The following is a 21,432-nucleotide window of genomic DNA, read 5'->3' as shown; positions in this document are numbered from 1 at the left end:
CCTCTGCTTGGACAATGCTCAATGCAGGCTAGAAATACACTTTCCTTTTATAGGCAGTTGTATGGTAGAGGCCAGAACCCCAAGCCATGATTTCGAAGAACTAGGTCATCTTCCCAGCTCCTCTGCCTCGATCCTCGGGTGACCTAGGGCAAGTGCGTTCGCCTTTCAGAACTTTGCCATTCCCATCTGGACAATGGGAATGAGTCCCCATGAGGTTCACAGCGGAAGAGGGCTGGGCAGAACTTTGCACGGGGCTGCTGCAAACGTGATTTCCACCTCCCAGTCTGCAAGCCACAGCCCCACCCCCAGCCCTCACTTTCACTTCCAGAAGCAGCTCACTCCCAGACTGGCACGGCTGCCAGGCCTCCAGCACAGCACGGGGACCAGGTATATCTTAATTGGCTCCACCCACTGACTTGATGAATTCTTTCTCTCCTCCTCCGGGGACTTTCCTAACTTCCTTCTGTAAACGAAGGAAAGAGCACATGAGTATACTGTATATAAATATGCTTGGGAAAGCGTTCTTCTTCTTCTTTTTTTTTTTCCCCCTTAAACCTAACTTAGTTTCTGTTGTAGGCGGTACATTCCCTAGCAGGGCAGGGCCGGTGCGCTCACAGCTCACAGCGGGGCTGGAGAGAGGAAAAGGGGAGGAGTAGGCAGTGAATAATTCACCCACTATGAGAGCTGGGCTTCTATTTAATGGGGGGTCTCTCTGGCCGGGAGTCAGAGGCGCCTCCAGCACGGGCAGGAGAAGCATGGCGGAGCATCTGGGGCTGGGCTTTGGGGAAACGGCCAGCATGGAAATGCTGCCCGAGGACGGTGGCTGCAGGCCCAAGGCCAGGGGCAGCATGCGCTGGGCTCTCTCCTGCTTCCTGGTGTCGCTCCCGTTCCTGGCAGGGCTCACCACCTACCTGCTCGTCAGCCAGCTCCGGGCCCACGGAGAGGCCTGTGTCCAGCTGCAGGTAAGCAAGGCTGCGCGGTGACCTGGGGGGACAGCAGATGCTTTACGGGCCGTGGCAGCTATGGCAGCTTTGGACCGAGGACAGACAGAGCTCCAGATGCATCACATTCCTGACTTGCTTCCACACATGCAAGGGAGATGCAGACGAGGAGGGGTGGAGAAGTTCAATTTGGCTTTTATTCTCAATCTTTCCAGGGAATGAAGTGTCCCTTTTGTTTATATGGGAATAACTTCAAGGCCCGTATTTTTAGATGATTATAATCATAGTGTACTGATAATTCGGGAACATTCCTTTTCATTAGAAAAAAAAAACTTTTTAAATTATATAACTAACACATGGTCATTTTTAAAAGTTAGAAAACATAGCTAAGGGAAGGAAGAACATCATCATTACCCAAAACCCCTTAGAGATGACCACTGTTAACAGTTTGGATTATATAATTCCATATTCTTTTTAATAAAATGGGATTATTCTGAATCTCCTAGTATATTACAATTTTATTTTTATGTTAATAAATTCACATCAGCATGATATAGACACATATTCCTGTGTGTGTATGCTATAATTTATAATTTATTTACCCAATTCCCTTTCTTGGGTTTAAATTTTTTTTTTTAATTTCCAATAGATTTAGGGGGTACAAATGGTTTTTTGTTACATGGATGAATTGTATGGTGGTAAAGTCTGGGCTTTTAGTACACCCATCAACCAAGTAGTGTACCTTGTCCCCAGTAGGTCATTTTTTCACCCTCACCCTTTTCTTACCTTCCCCACTTCTGCCCATTAAGTCACTCTATGTGGCCATGCTTAAGCATAGCTTAGCTCCCACTTGTAAGTGAGAACATGCTGCATTTATTTTTCTGTTCCTTAGACACTTCACTTAGGATACTGGCTTCCAGTTTCTAGGTGCTGCAAAAGACGCTATTTCATTCTTTTTTGTGGCTGAGTAGTATTCCCTATATACCACATGATTGTCTATGTCTAAGGTCTGGCTGGAAGCTGGGGAGAAGCTTAGTCAAGAAAGGAATACAGAGTCCAGGGAGAGCAATGGTGGGGGAGGGGTGCAGGTGTTAAGGGGAAAACATAATTCCAGACTATGAACGTCAGAAATGTACCCCAAAGCGTCAAGAATGCATCATTCAAGTAGTAAACTGCTCCTTCATAATCTATGACGGCTGATTTAGTTTCAGTCCAAAGTATTAAATTCCAAAGGAGAAAACAGGCTTTTCCATTGGCTTAACTGGAAACCTTGTCTCTAAGCAGTCCCCGCCAGCTTCAGAGCGGGGACACCGTGCACAAGCCATGGCTAATCTGTAACCGCCCCGCCAGAGTCAACAGACTGTGACACAGGCAGCAGCATCCGTGGCCACACGCCAACACTTGTAAAATGTAGAAATATACAGATGACCCGGAAATGCTGTTCAGGCTAGACGAGGACTGCAGGGCAAGGGAGGTCAGACTGCAACCCCTTGACCGTGGAGCTGGTTGCTGCAAGAAGCCACACGCAGCAGCCAGTCATCAGTCTGGGACTCTGCCCCTCGTTAGCCAGAAGGGGACAGCTGTTCTTGAAAGGTGCTGAGTAGCCCCCAGCAACCTGCACCCTCCTGGGGTTTGAGGGGAACCAGCAGCACGATGCGTTCCTGCCACCCAAGACGATGTCCGAGAGCCCCTAGGTCAGCAGAGGCCAGAGAACGCCTTTGTTTATCTAGAAGACCATCACGTGGATTGCCACGCTCCTGGGAGGGCCAGTGACTTGCTCTAGTGACAGCTGGAGACAGGAGCTGTCACTAGACAGGATGCCCCTCGAAGGAAAGCACGGGGTCTCTTGCTCGCCACTGCACCCCTGACTCTGTCTCTGTGCCTGCCCTGCTGCAGGTGCTCAAGAAATGAATGTGGCTCACACTACCCATTCTATCATCATTATTTTTTTATGATTTTTTTCAGTTTCTTTTTTTTTTTTATTTCAGTATATTCCTGGGGTACGAACGTTTAGGTGACATATAATGCCTTATCATCATTAGACCATTAATAACCCAGAGAGTGGACGTGCGGAGCTGCAGTTTGGCCAGGCTGCGTGACTTCTTAGTGCGTCAGCAGAAAAAGGGAAATGGGGGTGTAGCTGGGGCACATGTAGCAATCAGGGTCTGGAGAAGAAACAGCTGGCCCGCTCAAGGGAGCGGGCTTGAAGGACAACATTCAGAGAGGGGTTTGGAAGGGGTTTAAGGAAGGGCCTGTTTACTGAGCAGGGGCTGCAAGCATCCATGGTTAGCAATGGTGGCAGCCAGTGACCACGCCTGGGCGTGAAGGGGCGCAGGAGGGAGGAGCGTTAGGGGAACCCAGAGAACCACAGCCCGGACGAGGACCTGCCTGGAGGACAGAAGGGCCCAGTAGAGAAAGGCAGCCACTGCCAGGACAGCAGGGAGACAGCGGGGGGGCAGAGGGAAGGCTGAGCTCACTGTCCTCCGGGCCTCCAATCCCACTGAGCAGACTCACCAGGAAGCCAGGGCTGAAAGGAGCCGGGAGCAGCCTGGCCAGGCACAGGGCAGGCCCGGGAAGGGCGGAGAATGGATCTGGAGGGACTGATGGGGAAGAGGAGATGAGAGGATGGTGTTCAGAGGGAAGACCAGGTCACCAAGAAAAGCTTGGGTGACCATATGATGGAATACGGCTCTTAGACAGACACCTGCGTTTGAAACCCAGCTCATCCACTTCTGGCCATGTGCAAATAAGCAGGTGGCTTCATTTCTTTGAGCCTGTTTCCTTTTCTTTTAAAGGAGATAGTGACATCAATACTCCGCCAGTACCCATAGGCCTGTGCAGGAGCATCTTGTATGCTGGGGACATGGGGAGGGCTACACACACACGGTTACTGGGGTGTGATCATCACTCTGTGCCAGGCACCGGGCAGCTACTGAGAAAACTTGATCTTGGCCTCAGCAAATAGGCTCTTTCGACATACAGGTGCCGTGGGATTCCAGACGTTCTCCTAGCCCAGCCACAGGGATGGGGTGGTTCAGGGAAGGCTTCCTGGAGGAGGGAAGGAAGGCAGCAGTGGCTAGAATGCCGTGCCTGGGGTCCGGCTCACAGACCCCATTACAGACAAAAGCCAGTCAGATGACCATAGGTCATTGCAGGCAACAAGGCCCTTGAAAATTAGCCAGCTGAAAGCCCTTTGTTTTGTAGAGAGGGAAACTGAGTCTCAGAGGGCTAAAGAGATTTGCCTAAGCCTGTACCTCTATGAGTGGCAGAGCCAAGAGTTTTCTGAAGCTGGCCCATGTGACCTCCCGCCTGTGCATTCGGGCAGCGGAGTTCACACCATGCTAGCTGCCGGGCGGCCACACCGCGTGCCAAAGGAAGAAGGAAACCAGTGATATTAGGGGAAAAAGCAGCCACTATTGCTGGTCACTGAGCCTCACCCTGTGCCAGCCCCGCAGCGAGGAGATGCACATACCAAATCTTACATTTCCCTCCGAATCACCCTCCAGGGGGCGGGAGTAGTGCTGTGTTTTTCCAAAAAAGAAAAGTAAGGATCAGAGCGGTGGCATGGCACGCTCAACCTGCAGATATACAATTAAAACAAAATCTTCTTCCAACCCAAAAATCCTCTCCGCAAAGGTAGTAGATGAAGAAAACAGTTTTATGATTGAATAAGCATTAAACCAGAACGTGATACGCATCTCAAGCAATCTACCGAGAGATTGCAAAGACAGAAAGAAACCTCACCTTTGTACATAACCAAGTAGGTTCAACCCTTTGCGTACAAGTTAAGCAGAAAAAAGCAAAATGCATAACAGCATATATAATATGGTATACTTCGTTTTATGAAGAAATCCACATGTGTGAGTGTGTTTATAAATGCATAGGCTATCTCAGGAAGAGCCCAAAAGAAACTGTTAACTGTCCTAGTGTCCAGGTAGGACACCTGGGTGGCTTGTCAACAGGGGAAGGAGGGAGATATTGATAAACCTACACTCTTTCATACAAAATGTGTATGTTGCCTATGCAAAATAAAATAAAATAAAATAGGCATAGTAAAATGTTTTAGAATCTTTAGCCTTTTGCAGGATATTAGGCAGATTTGCATCTTGGAAAAACCTGGAGTCGAAACTTCAAACTCAGTTTGACTTCTGGCCTGGCCACTTCTTAGCCATGTTACCTAATCTTCCTGGGCCTCAGCTTCTTTATGTATGAAATGGGGATAATTAGAAATAAAATATGTAAAGTGTCTGCCAGGGAGTGAAGGATTAATAATTGACAGCGATTATTATTAAATAACCAGGGAACTTCCTGCTCAGGGAAATTACATCATAGAGGATACTTCTCTGCCTGCTCTGGAATCTGCCTTCGCTGGCCGGAGAGCAGGTTTTGGTGCTGGAGGGCTTTTCTTGATCTATGATGTCTGTGCTCTATCTCCAGGCCTCCTTCCCTACATCATCTTTCCCCACAAACTCCCACCATATGCTCCAATCCATTCTTTACCAGCTGCACTTGACCACAGCCTGGGCACTCTTTGGGCCCTTCCGTGGCTTCCCCTGCCCTGAGGATGGGTCCGTAGACCCCACTCTGGCCCAGGTGCCCTAAAGCCCGTCTTCCCTGGCACAGCTCTAGCACACAGTCCGTGCTCCAGGCAAAGCAGAATGTACCAAGGTGGCCCAGCTCAAGCCCAGCAGAGTGGGCAGTCAGTACTGGGCAATGAATTGTCTGAGGTGCCATAGGAGGCCTTCCTGCCCAGGGTTGAGCCACTGCCCTGTCCGTCCTTCCCCGATGGGTCCTACTTCTAGAATCACCTGCACATTCTCCCCACCTTCTCCATAGGTCCCTCCCATCTCACTTCCACCCCTTCCCGAAAATTCCTCCAAGGCTCCTGGCCTTTGCTCCCTGCACCCCTCTTTCCCCCACGCATGCCCCTGAGACTTACCCTGACCAACAGGACCCCATCGTGTTGCCAGCTCAGGCTTCAGGGTCGCACAGATTGAGGGAAAGCCATGGCCCCACCACATTCCAGCTGTGACCTGTTAATAACTTAGTGTATACCAGACTCCATGCTAAATATTTTCATATTAAGGGTTTTAAGAAGAGTAAATGAGATCACACCTCACCTATAAAGTGTTTACCGTGGGGTACATGGTATGTTTTCTATTATTGGTACATGAATCATCTCAGTTAATAGAAATAACACTGAGGAAAGTACTATTATTATCCCCACTTTAAGCAATGTGCCCAGAGTTAAACAGTGTGACATTGGGATTCAAACCCATTCTCTATATTTCTCCTAACCACTAAGTTCACCTGCCTCTGGGTATAAGTCCAACAAAATATCCACCTCCTGAGGTGGTCAGGAGGATTTAACCATGAGAAGTATCTGGCACAAAGTAAGTGCTAAATAAATGCCAGTCCCCTTCCTCCCCTGGGGGCAGTTAACTGCACCTGGCACAGAGAAGGCACTCGCTAAGTGTTTTCTGGATGGACAGCAGGGTCAAGAGATGAGCAAGGTACAAACCTCCCCGAGCCTTAGACTCACTATCCAATGAGGAGGTTAATACACTTTCTTCATAGCGCTGTAGGTGAATTTTGCAAGATGTCTGGAAAGCTACTGGCATCATGCTACTCCCAACCTACCCCGTGTTTTCTCACTCAAGTTGTTTCCTCTTTAGGAAGGAGGACAATCTTAATTGTCCATTTTAGTGCTGTCTAGAGGAAACAGATAATTAAGATAAAAGTACACTACAAGTTGCAAAACGCCTCTGCCCTCAATGGCAATGCCCCTGCTGTAGCCTCAGGAAGCCCCAGCACACCTGGAAGACATCCACTCCAAAGGTCAGGCTGTGAGCAAAGGGCAGGGAAGCGGGAGGCAGTGAAGGAGCACAGAAGCCGGAAGGGCAGGCGAAAGGGGTGCGAATGGCAGACAGGGAGGCAGCTTGCAGCTGGTAATTTCAGGATCCGGTCGCTCTGCTGGTAAAGGAACACACACATCACCGAGTGCCAGGTCGGCAGGGCGAGCTGCCACATTCTCGCTGGACAGAGCTCACACCACCGGCTACAGCCACGCACTGGCTACAAGAGGTCATCTCCCAGCCTGACCTGCTTAAGGACCACAGCAACAAGTTTGGGGTTTGAAATGGGCGGGGCATAGATTCCATTCCCTGAACCCGTGTGCATTCTGAAAGGGCAGAAGCTCCAGAAGCCTATCGAATGTCAGTCCTTGGGAAAAACGAGGAAGCCACCCATAGCAACTAAAGAATCCAAATCTGCCACTTGTCATAAAGACATGCAAGGGTACAACTGAGGTGGTAAGACCAAAAGGAGGATATGCAGAACCAATGATTCAGCCCACGAGCATTTATTGACCCCAAAGAAAAAGGAGAATGAACTGTATACCCATTTTATGTGTGTGGTCTTTCTGAACCAGCACAATAGTCCCGGGAGGAAAAAATCATTGCCTGCTCTTATTGATGAGGAAACTGAATCTTACTGAGATTAGGTGACATGCCTAAATCAGAACACCAGGAAATCATAGAGCTGGGATTTCCAAATTTGCTCAGCTGCAAACACCAGCATCTTTGCTCCATACCATGCTAGGCACCTTGGAGGATGATGAAATGATATGACCTCAGAATAAAACATTTCCAGGCTGGATTTATACTTGTGCAAGGATAAACAGGGAGAAGCCAAGGGAAGTGACAAAAAGGCAAATGTCTGCATATTTCTCCTAGAGGTGCTGGGAGGATGTTATGGGTCATAAAACATTTATGCCTTTGCAACTGCAGCATTTATGACAGCAAGAAATGAATATCTCTTCCTGTTTATGAATAGATTGAGAGAGTGATTATAGGGCATGGGAGAAAAGGCTAAGTGGATCATTAGTTAAAATACACTCAAGGGAATTTTCTGGGGAAATGCCAGGAAATCTCATAGACTATGTTACTTCAGGCTTGTTTGTCTATTGTGCACTCAGCTAATGTTTACAGAGCTCCTAATGTGTGCCAGGGTCTGTATTTAGTCTAAAGGTTCAGATTCCGGAGCTCTGCGTGCGCATGCGCTCTTTGACCCTGGACAATTGCTTAACCTCTTTCAGGCTCCGCTATAAGGCTCACAGAGACTGTGAAAAGGTGATACAGACCCCTTCTTTGAGAGAAGCTGGGGTATTAGAGGAGGAACACACATAAATGCCCAATTATACAGGACCTGGCACCTGGGGAGCAGTCAAGTAAATTTCAGTCTCCTCTTTCCCTCCATCTTTTCTTCTGCCTAATTTGAAGAATTAGAATAATTCCCAAAGTGCCTATGGCAACAGGTCATGGTCAGTTTGAGTCAAGGATTACCAGTCAACATACAAAAAAAGAAAATAAAATGAGAGTGAAAATTTCCTGACTTACAAGAACTAAGGGGAGAAGGGGAACACAGCTTGTTTAATTAGGGTGGTAGCAGGCGTCCCTCTGTCCCACTAAGATGGGTGCCAATGGGCATACACCTTTGCCTTTTCTGACTCTGGCTGCTGGCAAAGCCTTGCAAACTTCCCACAGATATTTCTAGAGCTATGACTATGCTCCACTGTGCTCCACCCAGAGCCTGATGAAGACTTTTAGAGGCCCTTGTACTAAAGGATCATGGCTACCTACCACTACGTAATTAAATTTTTTAAAAATGTGAACAAAAAGATATCCTTCCTAGACATTTTGGGTTGCAAATCTCTGGCCCAAGTCACTGCATCTAAACTTTACCCCATCCTCTGCTCTCTTTTCTGCCTCTGTCTTCCTGGTTCCGGAGAATCTGCACATTTTTCAAATTGGATAATCTGGCAGAAGTGCCAGGCACCGTCCAAGGTGCTGGGAATTCAGTGGTGAGCAAGACAGGCAGACGAGATCCCCACCTGCAGGCAGCTTTGATTCCACGAGAGAGAGAAATTGTTAAGCACACAAAAAATAAAATTGGACCCTGGTTCTCAGTGGTTAGAACAGGCATGTAAAGGGGACACATCTCCTTCTTTTGAGGTACTCAGGGGCCCCGTGTCAGAACTGGAGACTAACGTTGCAGTAACCAGCACCCTCAGGAGTCACTGTCTCATTGGTGCCCCAGAAAAGCCCAGAAGTGATGGAGATGGGGCAGGGGACAGTGACAGGGACAGGAACACAGTGAGGCATTGTATTGGCCTGGTGTTTCCAGTGACTATCTTGAGAGCAAACACTGGGACAGCTTCAATGCAGAAACCTTTTCCCAAATAAGCTACTATTTCATCCTCTCAAATCTCCTCCTCCTTCGTTCCTGTTTCCTGTCACAATGGTCTTCTTCCCACGAACACAGAATCATTATTAAGGGAAGCAGCAATGAAAGGCTTAGACGTTGTTCTTAAAGAGAGAGTCTCAACTGACATTCTTCTTGAGGACTCTTGGAACCCTGTGTCTCAGCGCCTGCCAACTGGCACTGTCACCAGCTCCAGATGTTTCACGGCATTCTGCACCACTGAAATCCATGCACGTCCAGCCGCATGTGAAAATGAAATGTGTGCCCAAGTCATAGAAATCCAGCAGAGCAAACATGGAAATGCGTCCACATCCCAGACACATGCTAATGACAGTGACATTCTGAGTCAAAGGAAAATGTTCCAAACTCTTAGCTGAGTGTCTGCTTGGCCAAAGATAAGCAGATGTTCAAGAAGGTTTCTCAGCAGAGAATGAAATGTATCAAAAGAAGACCAACCAAGGCAGGTACTATTTTCTGGATGCAACCAAGAGCTCCCCGATTCTCTCTGAGAACCCCACCTTCAGTTTTCTGCCTTGCCAAAGGACCGATTCCTTTATCAGCTCTATCAGTAGAAAGTAAGGCAATGGGCTGCAGAATGAGCTCATTTCTAGGCTGCTTCTGCACCCCTCCCCCAAACCCATCCAGAGTTATTGATGCTGGCTGACTGGTCACAGCAACTGGGTTTAGGTTTCCAAAGACCACTGTACTCATGACCCTATGCTAAGTATACATACTGTATTCATTTGGTAGCAGAAAGCTTTACTGTTTTCCAACTGCCCCCATGTTCTGTTGGGCCTCCTTATTCTTGCACAAACTGTTGGCCTTGTCTGGAATGGTCATTATTTCTTTCATCACCTGGCTAATACCTGAAGGACCTGTGAGACTCAGTTCAGGGATAATTTCCCGCAATTCTCCCACTTCCGGGCCAGATCTCTCTTTTCTCTACTCTGGACTTGCCCCACTGTCACCATGCATGGAACTGCTGGTACTTACCCATCTACATCACCAGATGAGGACCTTGTCCAGTGCAGTGATTTAGGGTTTGGGATTCTGGAGTCACCTGGCCTGGGTTAAAATCCTACTCCGCTATTTTCGAGGTGTGGGATGTTGGGAGAGTTATTTATCCTCCCTGAGCCCCATATTTTCATTATGAGGATATGAACAGCATCGTCCTTAGAGTGTTGTTGCGAAGCTGAAGGGAAATATGCTCGTGAGGAGCTTAGCATAGCACAGTGTCCCTGCTCTCTCCGTAAGCAGTAGCCACACTTGCTGCGGTTTTCAGGTCCCTTGAGTCACTCACAGAGTTTGCTCTTTTAGCTGGGAACACAGAAGGCTTAGAGAGGAGTAAATGGGGGTAACGAGGCCAGGATGTTTAAGTTGGGACTTTGAATGCCAAGTTAAGATAAGGTAGGGCTGGGTCTCAAGTGCCGTGGGGAGCCGTAGAAGGTTTGTGCACAGAGCTGTTTCCCGATAAAGTGATGCTTTAGGAAAAGCCCTCTGAAGGCAGGTTCGTGGAAATGGATCACAAAAAGGGAGAGACCAGAAGCACAAGGACCTGTTAGGAAGGAAGACCTGCTGGAAGAATCCAAAAGAGCAGTATGAGAAAACCTGCAAACTAGAAAAGACAGCTTTTGGGTTTGTGGAAGAAGAAAGAAGCAAATTTCAAGTCTGATGGTCAAGGGGAAGTAGGGGCACCATTAGTAGAATTAGGAAGTGGAGGAAAGGGGGCTGGAGAGACCAGGAAGTCAGTGAATCATTCAAAGGCAAGATTTCTGCCCTCAAGAGAGCTTCCAGTAGAGGTCGAGTATGTGGGTAGGGAGTAAACAAAGCCCAGAAGTCCGGGGTCGAACAAGAGCACAGACTGCTCACAGGCCTAGACTCAACAATGACACAGTTACATCCACGTGACCACACAGACAGATGGAGAGACTTCCATGGGCACAACGCCACAGCACGGATGCATGTGCATGCACGGACGCCAAACACAGCAACTCACACTCTCTCCCCGGATGATCGGAGCTTTGTCCTCTCGTGCTCAGACAGACACGCATTCCTCATTCACAGAACAGTCCTCCCATGATACCTACAAAGATTGATTCCAGAACCCCATGGAGACCAAGATCTGCAGATGCTCCAGTCCTCTATATAAAATGGCACAGTACTTGCACATAACCTATGCACTTCCTCCCATGTACTTTATATCATCTCTAGATTACTGATAGTACCTCATACAATGTGATTGCCATGTAAACAGTTCTTACATTGTATTGGTTTTTATTTGCATCATTTTTCATTGTTGTATTATTTCCCTTATGGGCTTTTTTCCATATATTTTTGATCCATGTTTAGTTGAATCTGCAGATGTGGAACCCACAGAACCTGACTATACACTCATAGCACACACACACACACGGATTTAAGGTGTAAAATAGGTCAAGTGTTCATGGTGACAGGAGGATTACTCGGTTAGTGAAGGTTGTGCAGTTACAAGAACCAAATCAGTGTTGGGTTGAAATCATACTAGAGAAGGTTTTATGACAACACTTTAAAATGTAATATGGTGTTATTGTTCCTAAGCTAAGAGCAGAGTTTTGCTCTCAAGCTTTATGTTCGGGCATGTGAGTGGTTTCTTCATTTTCCATATGTTCTTTACACTGACTCATGCATTTTCTGATTTGAGCCTCACCTCAACCGTGAGAATAATTTGGGGCCATGGATGTTATTATTCCCGCCATACAAATGAGAACACCAAAGCTCAGAAAGGAAAAATGGCTTGCTCAAGGTCATATTGTTAATAAACGGTAGAACCGGGATTCAAATGCGGGTCTGTCTGCCTCCAAGGCAGTCCCCTTCCACTATCAGGTGGTATCAGAAATGGCTCACAAACTAGGGTTGCAATTATTTTGAAAAAGTCTTTATAGCACAGAAATAAGGAAGGATTTGTTGAAGATGATGAGAAGGACAAAATAGCCATTATTTCTTTTTCTGTATAATTTTTTAAGAACAGTTCCAATTTTTAAATTGTGGAGAAGAAAAGAAAGCATGCTCCATTATTTGTGCAAATAATAGAAGCAATGACAAGATGCTGAGGTCCCCTGGAATAGAACAAGAAAAGCTCTCAGGAAAGAACTTTAAAGCTGGGATTCAGAGATAAGAATAAGAGAGAAAAAAGTCATTGGGAATTCCAGAGGAAAATGGAGAGCTAAGGTGCAAGGTTCCCATCAACAAAAAATATTCCTATTCCCGTTGCCCTCATTCCAGAGGACCCAGGCTGGGTGACAGTGGCACCTTAATCATACTCCTGCTTTGGGCATCTGTGTGGGATGTTGGGGTCGCAAGGACTGCAGATGGTCTGAACCATATCTTTCTTTCCCAACAGACTCTAAAAGAACAAGAGTTTGGACACTCACACCAGCGAGCTTGTAAGTGTGTTCTTCTTTGGTGCCTTTTCTTTTGGGGAACAAAAAATTCTCTAGTAGTTCTTGTATGTAGGAAGTTCGGAGGCGGGTCTTTAGTTACCAAGTGGCTAAGTCAAGAAATACAAACCCAGGGGAGAAGTGAGGCCCCTCCCCAGGCCCTAAGAAGGAAAGGTGGCCATGGCCTAGTGCATGGCTGGTAGAGCCGATGGCCTGAACCCAAACCCCAGCTCTGGAATCTACTAGCAGTGTTACCTTTGGGCACATAATTTCACTTGTCTCTGCCTCAATTTACTCACCTGTAAAAATGGTTACAATAGTATCGACCCAACAGTGTTAGTGTGAATTAAATCAGTGAATTCCTATAAAAGGGATTAGAACACTGTCCACACATCAAAAGTGTGCAGTAATTTTTTGCTTTTAACCCTCATCAACATCATCTTTATCACTACAGGTAGAACACACTTAATCTAATATAATCATCTCTGAAAGCCAAGGGGAAATTCTGAGGTCTTCTTAAGAACCAATGGGGAAACAGAGGCCCAGAGAGGAAAAGAACCCACCAAGGTCATATAGCTACAGAGCGGTCCCCACCCACTCCCCATCCCATTTCTGTTGGGCATCCATACACCTCAGTGATATAGTTATAGGGCCCGTGAAGAAAGCAAAATCTAATTAGCTCCCACAGCAGCTTGAGGGAAAGAGCAGCTAGTTGGGTTTTATTGAGCTCTGACTATGTGCCAAGAATCGTGCTGAACACCCTCCATCTGTGGTAGAGATAACTGTGCCCATCTTAGAGATGAGAAAACAGAGTCTCAGACTGGCTAGATAACTTGCCCAAAGCCATGAGGCCAAGACTCTTTGTTCTGGGTCTCCCTGCCCTCAGTGGTACTTGCTACAAGCACCACATTCCAATCCCAAACCCACAGCGAGTGGGACCAGACCAAGCTGGAGGAGATCAATGTTCCTCTCCTGTCCCGGGCACCCTGCAACTCCCACCGTGCCCTCTTCAGTCACGCTTCGACTCACTCAAAGCATATTTCTCCTTTTGTTACAGACACCCCTCTGAGAGATGACAGAGCTAAGCCACGGGCACACCTTACAGGTAAGCCTCCCTGCTGTGTTCTCCAGGAGACCACGGCTCATGATCCTGAGATTTCTTTCAGCATATTTATCAGAATTACCCTAGAAGCTTAAAATTGGAAACCACACCCCTTGGTAACAGATTTGTCCTCCCAGTGGAGGGTTTTTTAATGTCTTCCTCCCTGGGAGGGGGTCCAAAGGTCCATGTCTCCCGTGCATTTTCTTGGGGATTCTATCAGCTCTCTTCCTTTCTCTCCTGTCACTCTCTTTCATTCACACACCCTGTCATTGAGAAGAGGCTTTCCTTGGACTCAGAGCTCCAATAATGCTGGATGTGGTCACAAATGACAGGTCCCCTGAGTCGTCAATTTATTCGGTCCATCTGTGCCCTATTCAAGATGATGTCACTGGGCATTTACATTCAGGAAGGCGCTTCCAGAGAATTTTCATTGATATGAAGAGATAAAGAGGGATCTCATACTATCACCAGTTGGCCAACTTTCCAAGTCTAGTATGGAAATTCCAGGCACCTCACACCTGGAGTTCATGTTCCTCTGAAACTCCAGAGGAAAGAGCAAGATAGTGCAGAAAGATGGGGTAAAACCATTGAGCATAAAAAGCAAGCATGTTCTCCTGACCTATAAGAAAATTTGCAGTCTGCAAGGGGATATCCTTGGGACACAAGACATTACCATTTGACTAAGAGGAAATTATTTGTGGTGAATCCTGAGTGAGGATTGAGACCAGGGAGATGTCAAGTTGCCATCACTTACCCCTTACTTAGAGGACAAGCAATTTGTTCTGATGGACCAGTGGGGATAAAACATGTCAGCTAATCATTTATGAGGCAAAGGATGGAGATTTGGAAGGTCTAGAGTCCAGTGTTATCATTGGCCCACTAGAGAGGCATCTGTGAGTCTTATCTAAGTCATTTGCGGAAGGGTAATTATTTCCAATAAGCCATTTTCCTGAACACAAAGGAGTGGATTTCTTAACCTTCACTGTTTTCCAGAATCACAGGGCTCAGGTGATTGGAAATCATCAGATCAGGCAGCTCAGGATCAGAGAGGCAAAGCAATTTGCCCCAGGTCACAAGCCCAAGACTCCACTGTCTTTGAACAACTGGGTACATCCACTCACATATCCTTCACTCGTTCCTCCCAAAGACACTTGTCAGCTGTTGGTTATATTCAATCACTTTCCTCTTCTTGGAATATGATATGACACTCTTTTTAGCAAAGTCCACAGCTTCCATCAGGAGCAAATTAAACTTCTCTCTTGTCGTTGCAGTTGTGAGACAAACTCCCACGCCGCTCTTAAAAAATCAGTTCCCGGCTCTGCACTGGGAGCATGAACTAGGCCTGGCCTTCATCAAGAACCGGATGAACTACACCAATAAATTCTTGGTGATCCCAGAGTCGGGAGACTACTTTGTCTACTCCCAGGTCACATTCCGAGGGACGACCTCCGGGTGTGGGGAAATCAGCCAAGGGAGCCGACTGCACAAGCCCGACTCCATCACTGTGCTCATCACCAAGGTAACAGACAGCTACCCTGAGCCCACCCAGCTCCTAATGGGGACAAAGTCCGTGTGTGAAGTAGGCAGCAACTGGTTCCAGCCCATCTACCTAGGGGCCATGTTCTCCTTAGAAGAAGGGGACAAGCTGATGGTGAACGTCAGTGACATCTCTTTGGTGGATTACACAAAAGAAGATAAAACCTTCTTTGGAGCCTTCTTGCTGTAGGGCAGAGCAGACATCATTATGCGATGGTCCTCTGCTATCTCGCTCCTAAGTTTCTTCAGTCATATGTAATCATAACCAGGGGTTTTCTTGGGGCCAGGGTTAGGGGGCATTGCACAGAGACACTGTTTTAGCTATGAAATTTAGGGCCCAAAGTTCACACTTCGTATGCCTTACTGATGAGAATACTAATTGGAAAATGCTAAAGCAAACAGACATATCACAGTGGTTGCTGAGAGGATTGGTGACTTTCTAAATATTAAAATACTGACCACCAAATGAATGGATGGATGATACTTGGGTCAGGATTTAAAGAAGGATATCTCCACAGCCCCCTGCTACACATTTGTCACCATTGGCCCAGTTATTGTTCAGTTTGATCATAAATTTGCTTCGACCAGGAGCTTTGAAGAAAGTTCTAGAAAACAGTGTAAAACCTTCAGAGGCAAAATCCTTTATCAGTTTCTCCACATACTTTCCTGCCTTAACTAAAAATAATGAAAAGAGAGCTTGTATTTCTCATAAATGTTCTCAAAAAAGGAATTGGCTTTCATACCATCTACAGCATATGAGAAAAGCAACCTTTCATTTGATAATGCATGCAGATATCAAAATAAGCAAGTGTGAGTTTCACATGCATATCAAAAATACAACAATTGCATTTAGTAGAGTTTTCTTGAGTACCTATTATATTCTGGACACCACCTTAACCCAGAAGACACTATGAAGAACAACACAGACTCTGCTCAAAATGTAAATAAATACTACTCAATGCTTCCTGGCCAAATATTAGTCAACACACGCTAAAAAATAACTCCAAATCCTAAAAAAATCACCTGACACTGTTACATAAGATTTCTGGCTCTTTCTTAACTGTGTAAGATATGCAACTAATTAGGTCACTCAAGAACCTGAAGATCAATTTCTAGCTAACTAACTGTACAACAAACTCGCTTGATGCTAGAAGACAATGGACTTATTCCCTGGAGGTTGGGAGAAAGAAGTCAATCATCAAATCTGGAGAAGTGAACCTAGATCTGCTTTGAGGTTTGCCTTGCAACTTTATCTACAGAGTGTTATGTGGGTATTTTCCCCTTACAATATCAAGGGATTTAAATATGGGATTAGCTGATCAATCTAACCAAGACTTCTTCCCTGGGGAGAGACTGGATGTTGAGAAGGTCTTTCTGTGCTTTAGCAGGTCCATATCTTCTAGTCTGTTTGATTTTCTTGCACTGATATGTCAAGGGTGGGAGGGGTAGATCTGCTTTCTTAGCCTTTGTTGACTTGTCTGTAAATCAGGACTCCACCAATTTGTTTCCCAGGATCAAATGAGCTCATGGGCATGAAACGTGTGAACTTCATGCATTCTGTAGTCTGAGCATTTTGGTGTTACCTGGCCTGTGACTTCCAGCACGTTGGCCTCTATTACAAATGCTCCCTGCCCTGGGAGACCTCATGGATGGGTCTGAGAGCAAGCTGTGCACCACAATCACTCTTACTCTGGTTGCCAGGAGATGATAGAAGCAGACAGCTACGTGAGAGGCTCCTGAGCACAGCAGCCAGGGCGATAGCGGTACTCGGTCAATATTTGTCGAGTTATAATTAAATAAGCACTAATTTCCAGTTTCTCAGTTGGGAGGTTAAGGCTAAGTATGTTCCCTAACCTCTGCTAGGCTAACTGACACCAGGCCTCTTTCTGAACTTCAGCTTCTCCAAACAGTCAGCACAGGACTCAGTGGCGACACAGACAAGGGTGTGGCCACCTGCACCTGGTGCACCAGAGTCTTCAGAGAGGAAGTGAATCCTGAAAGAAGGTGGGTGGGCCCCAGATGACCACAGGGAAAGGACATCGCAGATGGGGGAATTACCCTTGGCTTAAAGTAGAAAAGAAAGGTTTCTCAGTAACTCCAACACCACCTTGATAAGAGAATGTTCCCTCAACCAACTTCTAGAACAGCATTTATTGTTAGACCAAGAATCTCTCCTCAATGACTCCAGTCTGGTTCCATAATCAGAACCAAAATCCACGAAGAAAATAAAATGCTCTATCTGCACCTGGTCTCCCTGGTGCATGAGAACCCCAAGCCACTTGGGGTGCAGGAAAGGATTCCTACAGAACAGGCCAGGGTAGCCTGTTCAAACTTGCCCAGTGTGCCATAGGCGATCTACTAGATTTAGAAGTTTATCCAAGATAGGAATTTCCTGACATCCTAAGACATTTGAGGCTTTGGAAAAATCCATGCCATGTATTTATTTTGTTCCTGTCATCAGCTTGTTTGTTGAAGAATGTTTGGTAGCTCAACTTTGCACTGCTGACTTTGTTAAATTCTGTATAGCACAGTATATATCTTTTACTATGCAGGAAGGCACAGCCAAGCATTCCTTATAGGACTCACATCAGAACTTTTGTTTCCAAGTCATCATCTCCATAGCAAAAATTAGTGTACTATTTTTAAAAATGAGGTGGGAGAATGCTTTTGAAGAACAAGTGATGATCCCCTAAAAGGGGTCAATGGGATATATTCAAGGGGTTTGGGGGAGTAGGAAGGAGCTTGCTTTAGAAAATAATTTAGGGAGAAAATGTGTTACTGGCTAAATGTCTTTCAAAAGGCTGAATTCAAATCAATTCCACAAACATTCACTGAGTACCTACTCGCCCTGGAGACACAGAGATAAATTAATTTAGTCTCAGACGTGCTCATTTTAACTACCCAGCAACTCCATTGTCTGCCTGCAGATCCTTCAATTTATTTTGGTTGTATTAGCTAATTAATTAGCTAACTTTAGGCACATTTTAGGATATTTTCTCATTATGAAAATGGGTGCTATTTGATGAAGGATGATCACTAACAAAATGATTTGTGTTCACTCTAAGTGGTTTTTTTAAGTAGCCACTCAAGGACAGTTTTACATAAACAGAAGGGGGGGAAAACAGAGAGATCATTTTCTAGGGTGGAATCCATTATTTAAGCCACATGTAGAAAGAAGTTTTTATTTGCTGGACTCGAATTGGGATCAGCATCCTTAAAAATGTTAGAATAGTATGGATGACTCAGCCTGCTTTGAACAGCCTGTTTCTCAGCAAACACGCAAACCATGATCAGAATGCATGGGGTCACTAACATTTTGACCCTAGCATGGTTTAGGTCTATTTGGCAGAACAGAATTACTTAAGCTATTAAAAGTTCTAGTAGGAAAAGGGAAAAGTACACCTTTTCACTTCCTGAAATGTGTCAGGCTTGTTTGAATAACATGCCAGGAACCCTGGCTCCGTTTCAGCCTAAGCTACATCATCCCAGAGGAAATTCCACCTCTATGCTTGTCAAATAATTCCTCTGGATTCTAAAAGCTCAACTAACTCGCTGTGAACAAGGCACGGCCACTGTCAACATTCTCTTGCAAGAAATTTTCCCAAGCCGTTACCCAATCCTGTATCCATGATTGTGACATTGGGGATTAATTATGCAGGGCAGGACTGTTTATATTCGTTCTGTACCTTCGAAAACACACGCAGAAGTCTCTTGCCTCAAGATTTTTTGCTCTCCTAAGGCCCAGAGTCCTGGAAGCGTTTTGTCATTTTTTAGCAGAATTTTGTTAAGTAGACATTGTTACCCTGGATACTCCCACCATTGCATCCTATTGGCAGCTGGGCCTAGAAAGAATTCAGTGAGCTGTTAACCCCAGAGTCTTTTCACACCAGTGCGGAGAAAGTGTGGGTCAGAAAAGTTTCGTCCATCCTCTGCCTCACACTGTAACAATCGTATTTTCAACTTCCCAAGCCCTGAGACACACTTGCCTCCCACACCATCTCCCCATTTTAGGATGAAATACCTTGCCAGCCTGGATAGGAGAAGTTACTTGTCTAGGGCCACACCATGAACCAAAGGCATCCTAGACCGAGGATGCTATCTTCCTGAATAATAACCCCAGACTCATCTGATCCCCTCGGCTCTTAAGAAATATTAATAGCATTCATTTTAATGACTGGAGGAGAAATTGAAGGGAGACAGGAAGAGAATCTTCAAACAACTATAAGGCAACAGGAACATGGGGAGGAGATTCTTCCATGCCCCTCTCAGAAGATAGAGCTGTACTTACAGGGTCACCATCTCTGATTTAATACCTAAAGGAACTTTCTACCCAAAACCAGAGTTTTTCCAGGTAGTGATTTTTCAGTCCCTGAAGGTAGTCAAGCAGGGAGCTTATCACCAGGGTTTTGGAGAAGCCATTCCTCCTTGGAGATTGGGCGAGGGATTGAGACAAAGAATTTCTGAGGTCTTTTCCAAGTCTATGATTATGTGGCCATTTTTTAATTGACTACAATGTATTATTTTTAATTGCGACAAACCTGGCAGGCCTTGTCAAGAGTTCAGTGGCTTCCAGCCTAGAAGTACCTGTTCTTTCCCACTTGTCGAGAGAGTGTCCAACACAAAATGACTCTATGATCTTGCCTGCTACAGCAATGACCTAGGATCTTAGAGATGATAGGATCTGCAGAGTCTATGTATTCCAAGTTACATCATTTCAAGGATGGAGAAACTCAGGCTCAGGGAGGTGACATAGTGTCCCCATGCCAGACAATAGCTCATTGGAGTGCTGAGACTAGAATTCACATCCCCTGACACCAAGCCTAGTGTCAGTAGGACACCAGACTTATCCATGAATCGCCTATTTTTTTGAGCTCGCGTTGCACGATAGCCCTTACCTCGATGTGGGACAGCTGAGAGGGAACGTGACAGGCGTGTCTTACTCTCGCGGTGTGTGCACCCGGGAAGAAGGAAACACACAAGGTGGAGCAAATAGAGTAGCTGAACTTAATCAAATGATTTTATTCTTAAAGTCATTAAAACATGTAATTTTCCCCTTTTTTGTTTCAGGGGTATACAGATCGAACAAACGTGGGTGTTTATGTGGTTTTCGTGATAAGCCCCATGTGCTTTCATTGATTTTATGTTTTATGTTAAAACATCAAGCCCAAAGTAAAATGCATATTGTATGTTGTTGGATATGTACTTAACTGGTATGCCTCCCATGTCTTCGGGCACTACCGTATGAATTCTAATCTCTGTACATGAAGTGTTGTAAGTGTTCATGTATTTAATAGACGTAACTTAATAAACTGGCATTGAATTTTGACGCTAATTGTCCATTCTTTTGTTAATCTGTTCATTTATTTTTCTCTCTAAATAAGGTCTAAGGGTAATCCTTGGGCTCTTAAAAAATACAGTTAGTTCTGTATGTACTTGGATGCAAAATGGTAGATAGCTCTCATAGGTTGTAATAAATCTCACAACAAATTGATTGTGAAACACCACAGATTGTGCCACTCTGGTCAGATGAGAGAAAGGGAGGGAAGGAGAGAATCCACCAGGTTTCTTTTAGGAATTAGGAGACTTTGTAGTTAAGTGGCTTAATCTCATCTCGAACAACCCTGAAATAGAGAGACCCATGTTACTACGTGGTAGAGCCAGAATTTAGATCTAAGTCAGTCTCTGACACTGTACTCCGCTGCCTCTCATAAAAACAGCAATCAGCAAAAATCAAAAGGGCTCAACACAGTCACTGCTCTCCGTTTTCCTGAGCAATAGTTGGGGTCACTGTTGGCGCTCAGTCGGTATTAGGTTGCATCACATGAAATTGCCATTTCTGAGGGTCAAAAGGGATCACATGTCAGAAACGTCACTTGTTTCTACCTCATGGTTGTACGCAGAATCAAACACTGAGGGAGTGGGGGTAAGGCTGTCCTCCAGAACTTCAGTCTCAAAAGTTTCCCTCCCAGTGGGGATCCTGGGAACGTATTGATGTCCTTCTGAAATTCAGTTCTGGCTCCACTCCTAGGAGCGATAAGAACAAAATGGTGATCTAGCACCTCTTGTATTATCCTGGATGGAGCTGGAGCCCACTCTACTAAGTGAAGCATCACAAGAATGGAAAAACAAGCACCACATGCACTCACCATCAAATTAGTACTAATTGATCAGTACT

At 45.7% G+C, this 21,432-nt stretch overlaps 1 protein-coding gene across 1 annotated transcript; it reads left to right on the top strand.

The window, feature by feature from the left end:
- Window positions 1–725: 725 nt before the first annotated feature.
- TNFSF15 (TNF superfamily member 15) lies at window positions 726–20,583 on the top strand. Its single transcript, XM_012768804.2, has 4 exons — window positions 726–962; window positions 12,583–12,625; window positions 13,677–13,724; window positions 14,993–20,583. Exons 1-4 carry the CDS (start codon window positions 756–758, stop codon window positions 15,445–15,447), a joined length of 753 nt encoding a protein of 250 aa, XP_012624258.2. The 5' UTR covers window positions 726–755; the 3' UTR covers window positions 15,448–20,583.
- Window positions 20,584–21,432: the final 849 nt, after the last annotated feature.

This window comes from Microcebus murinus, chromosome 12 (genome assembly GCF_040939455.1).
Source record: "Microcebus murinus isolate Inina chromosome 12, M.murinus_Inina_mat1.0, whole genome shotgun sequence".
NCBI lineage: Eukaryota > Metazoa > Chordata > Mammalia > Primates > Cheirogaleidae > Microcebus > Microcebus murinus.
Note: the sequence above shows the minus strand (reverse complement) of the source record. Positions and strands in the feature narration are given on the sequence as shown.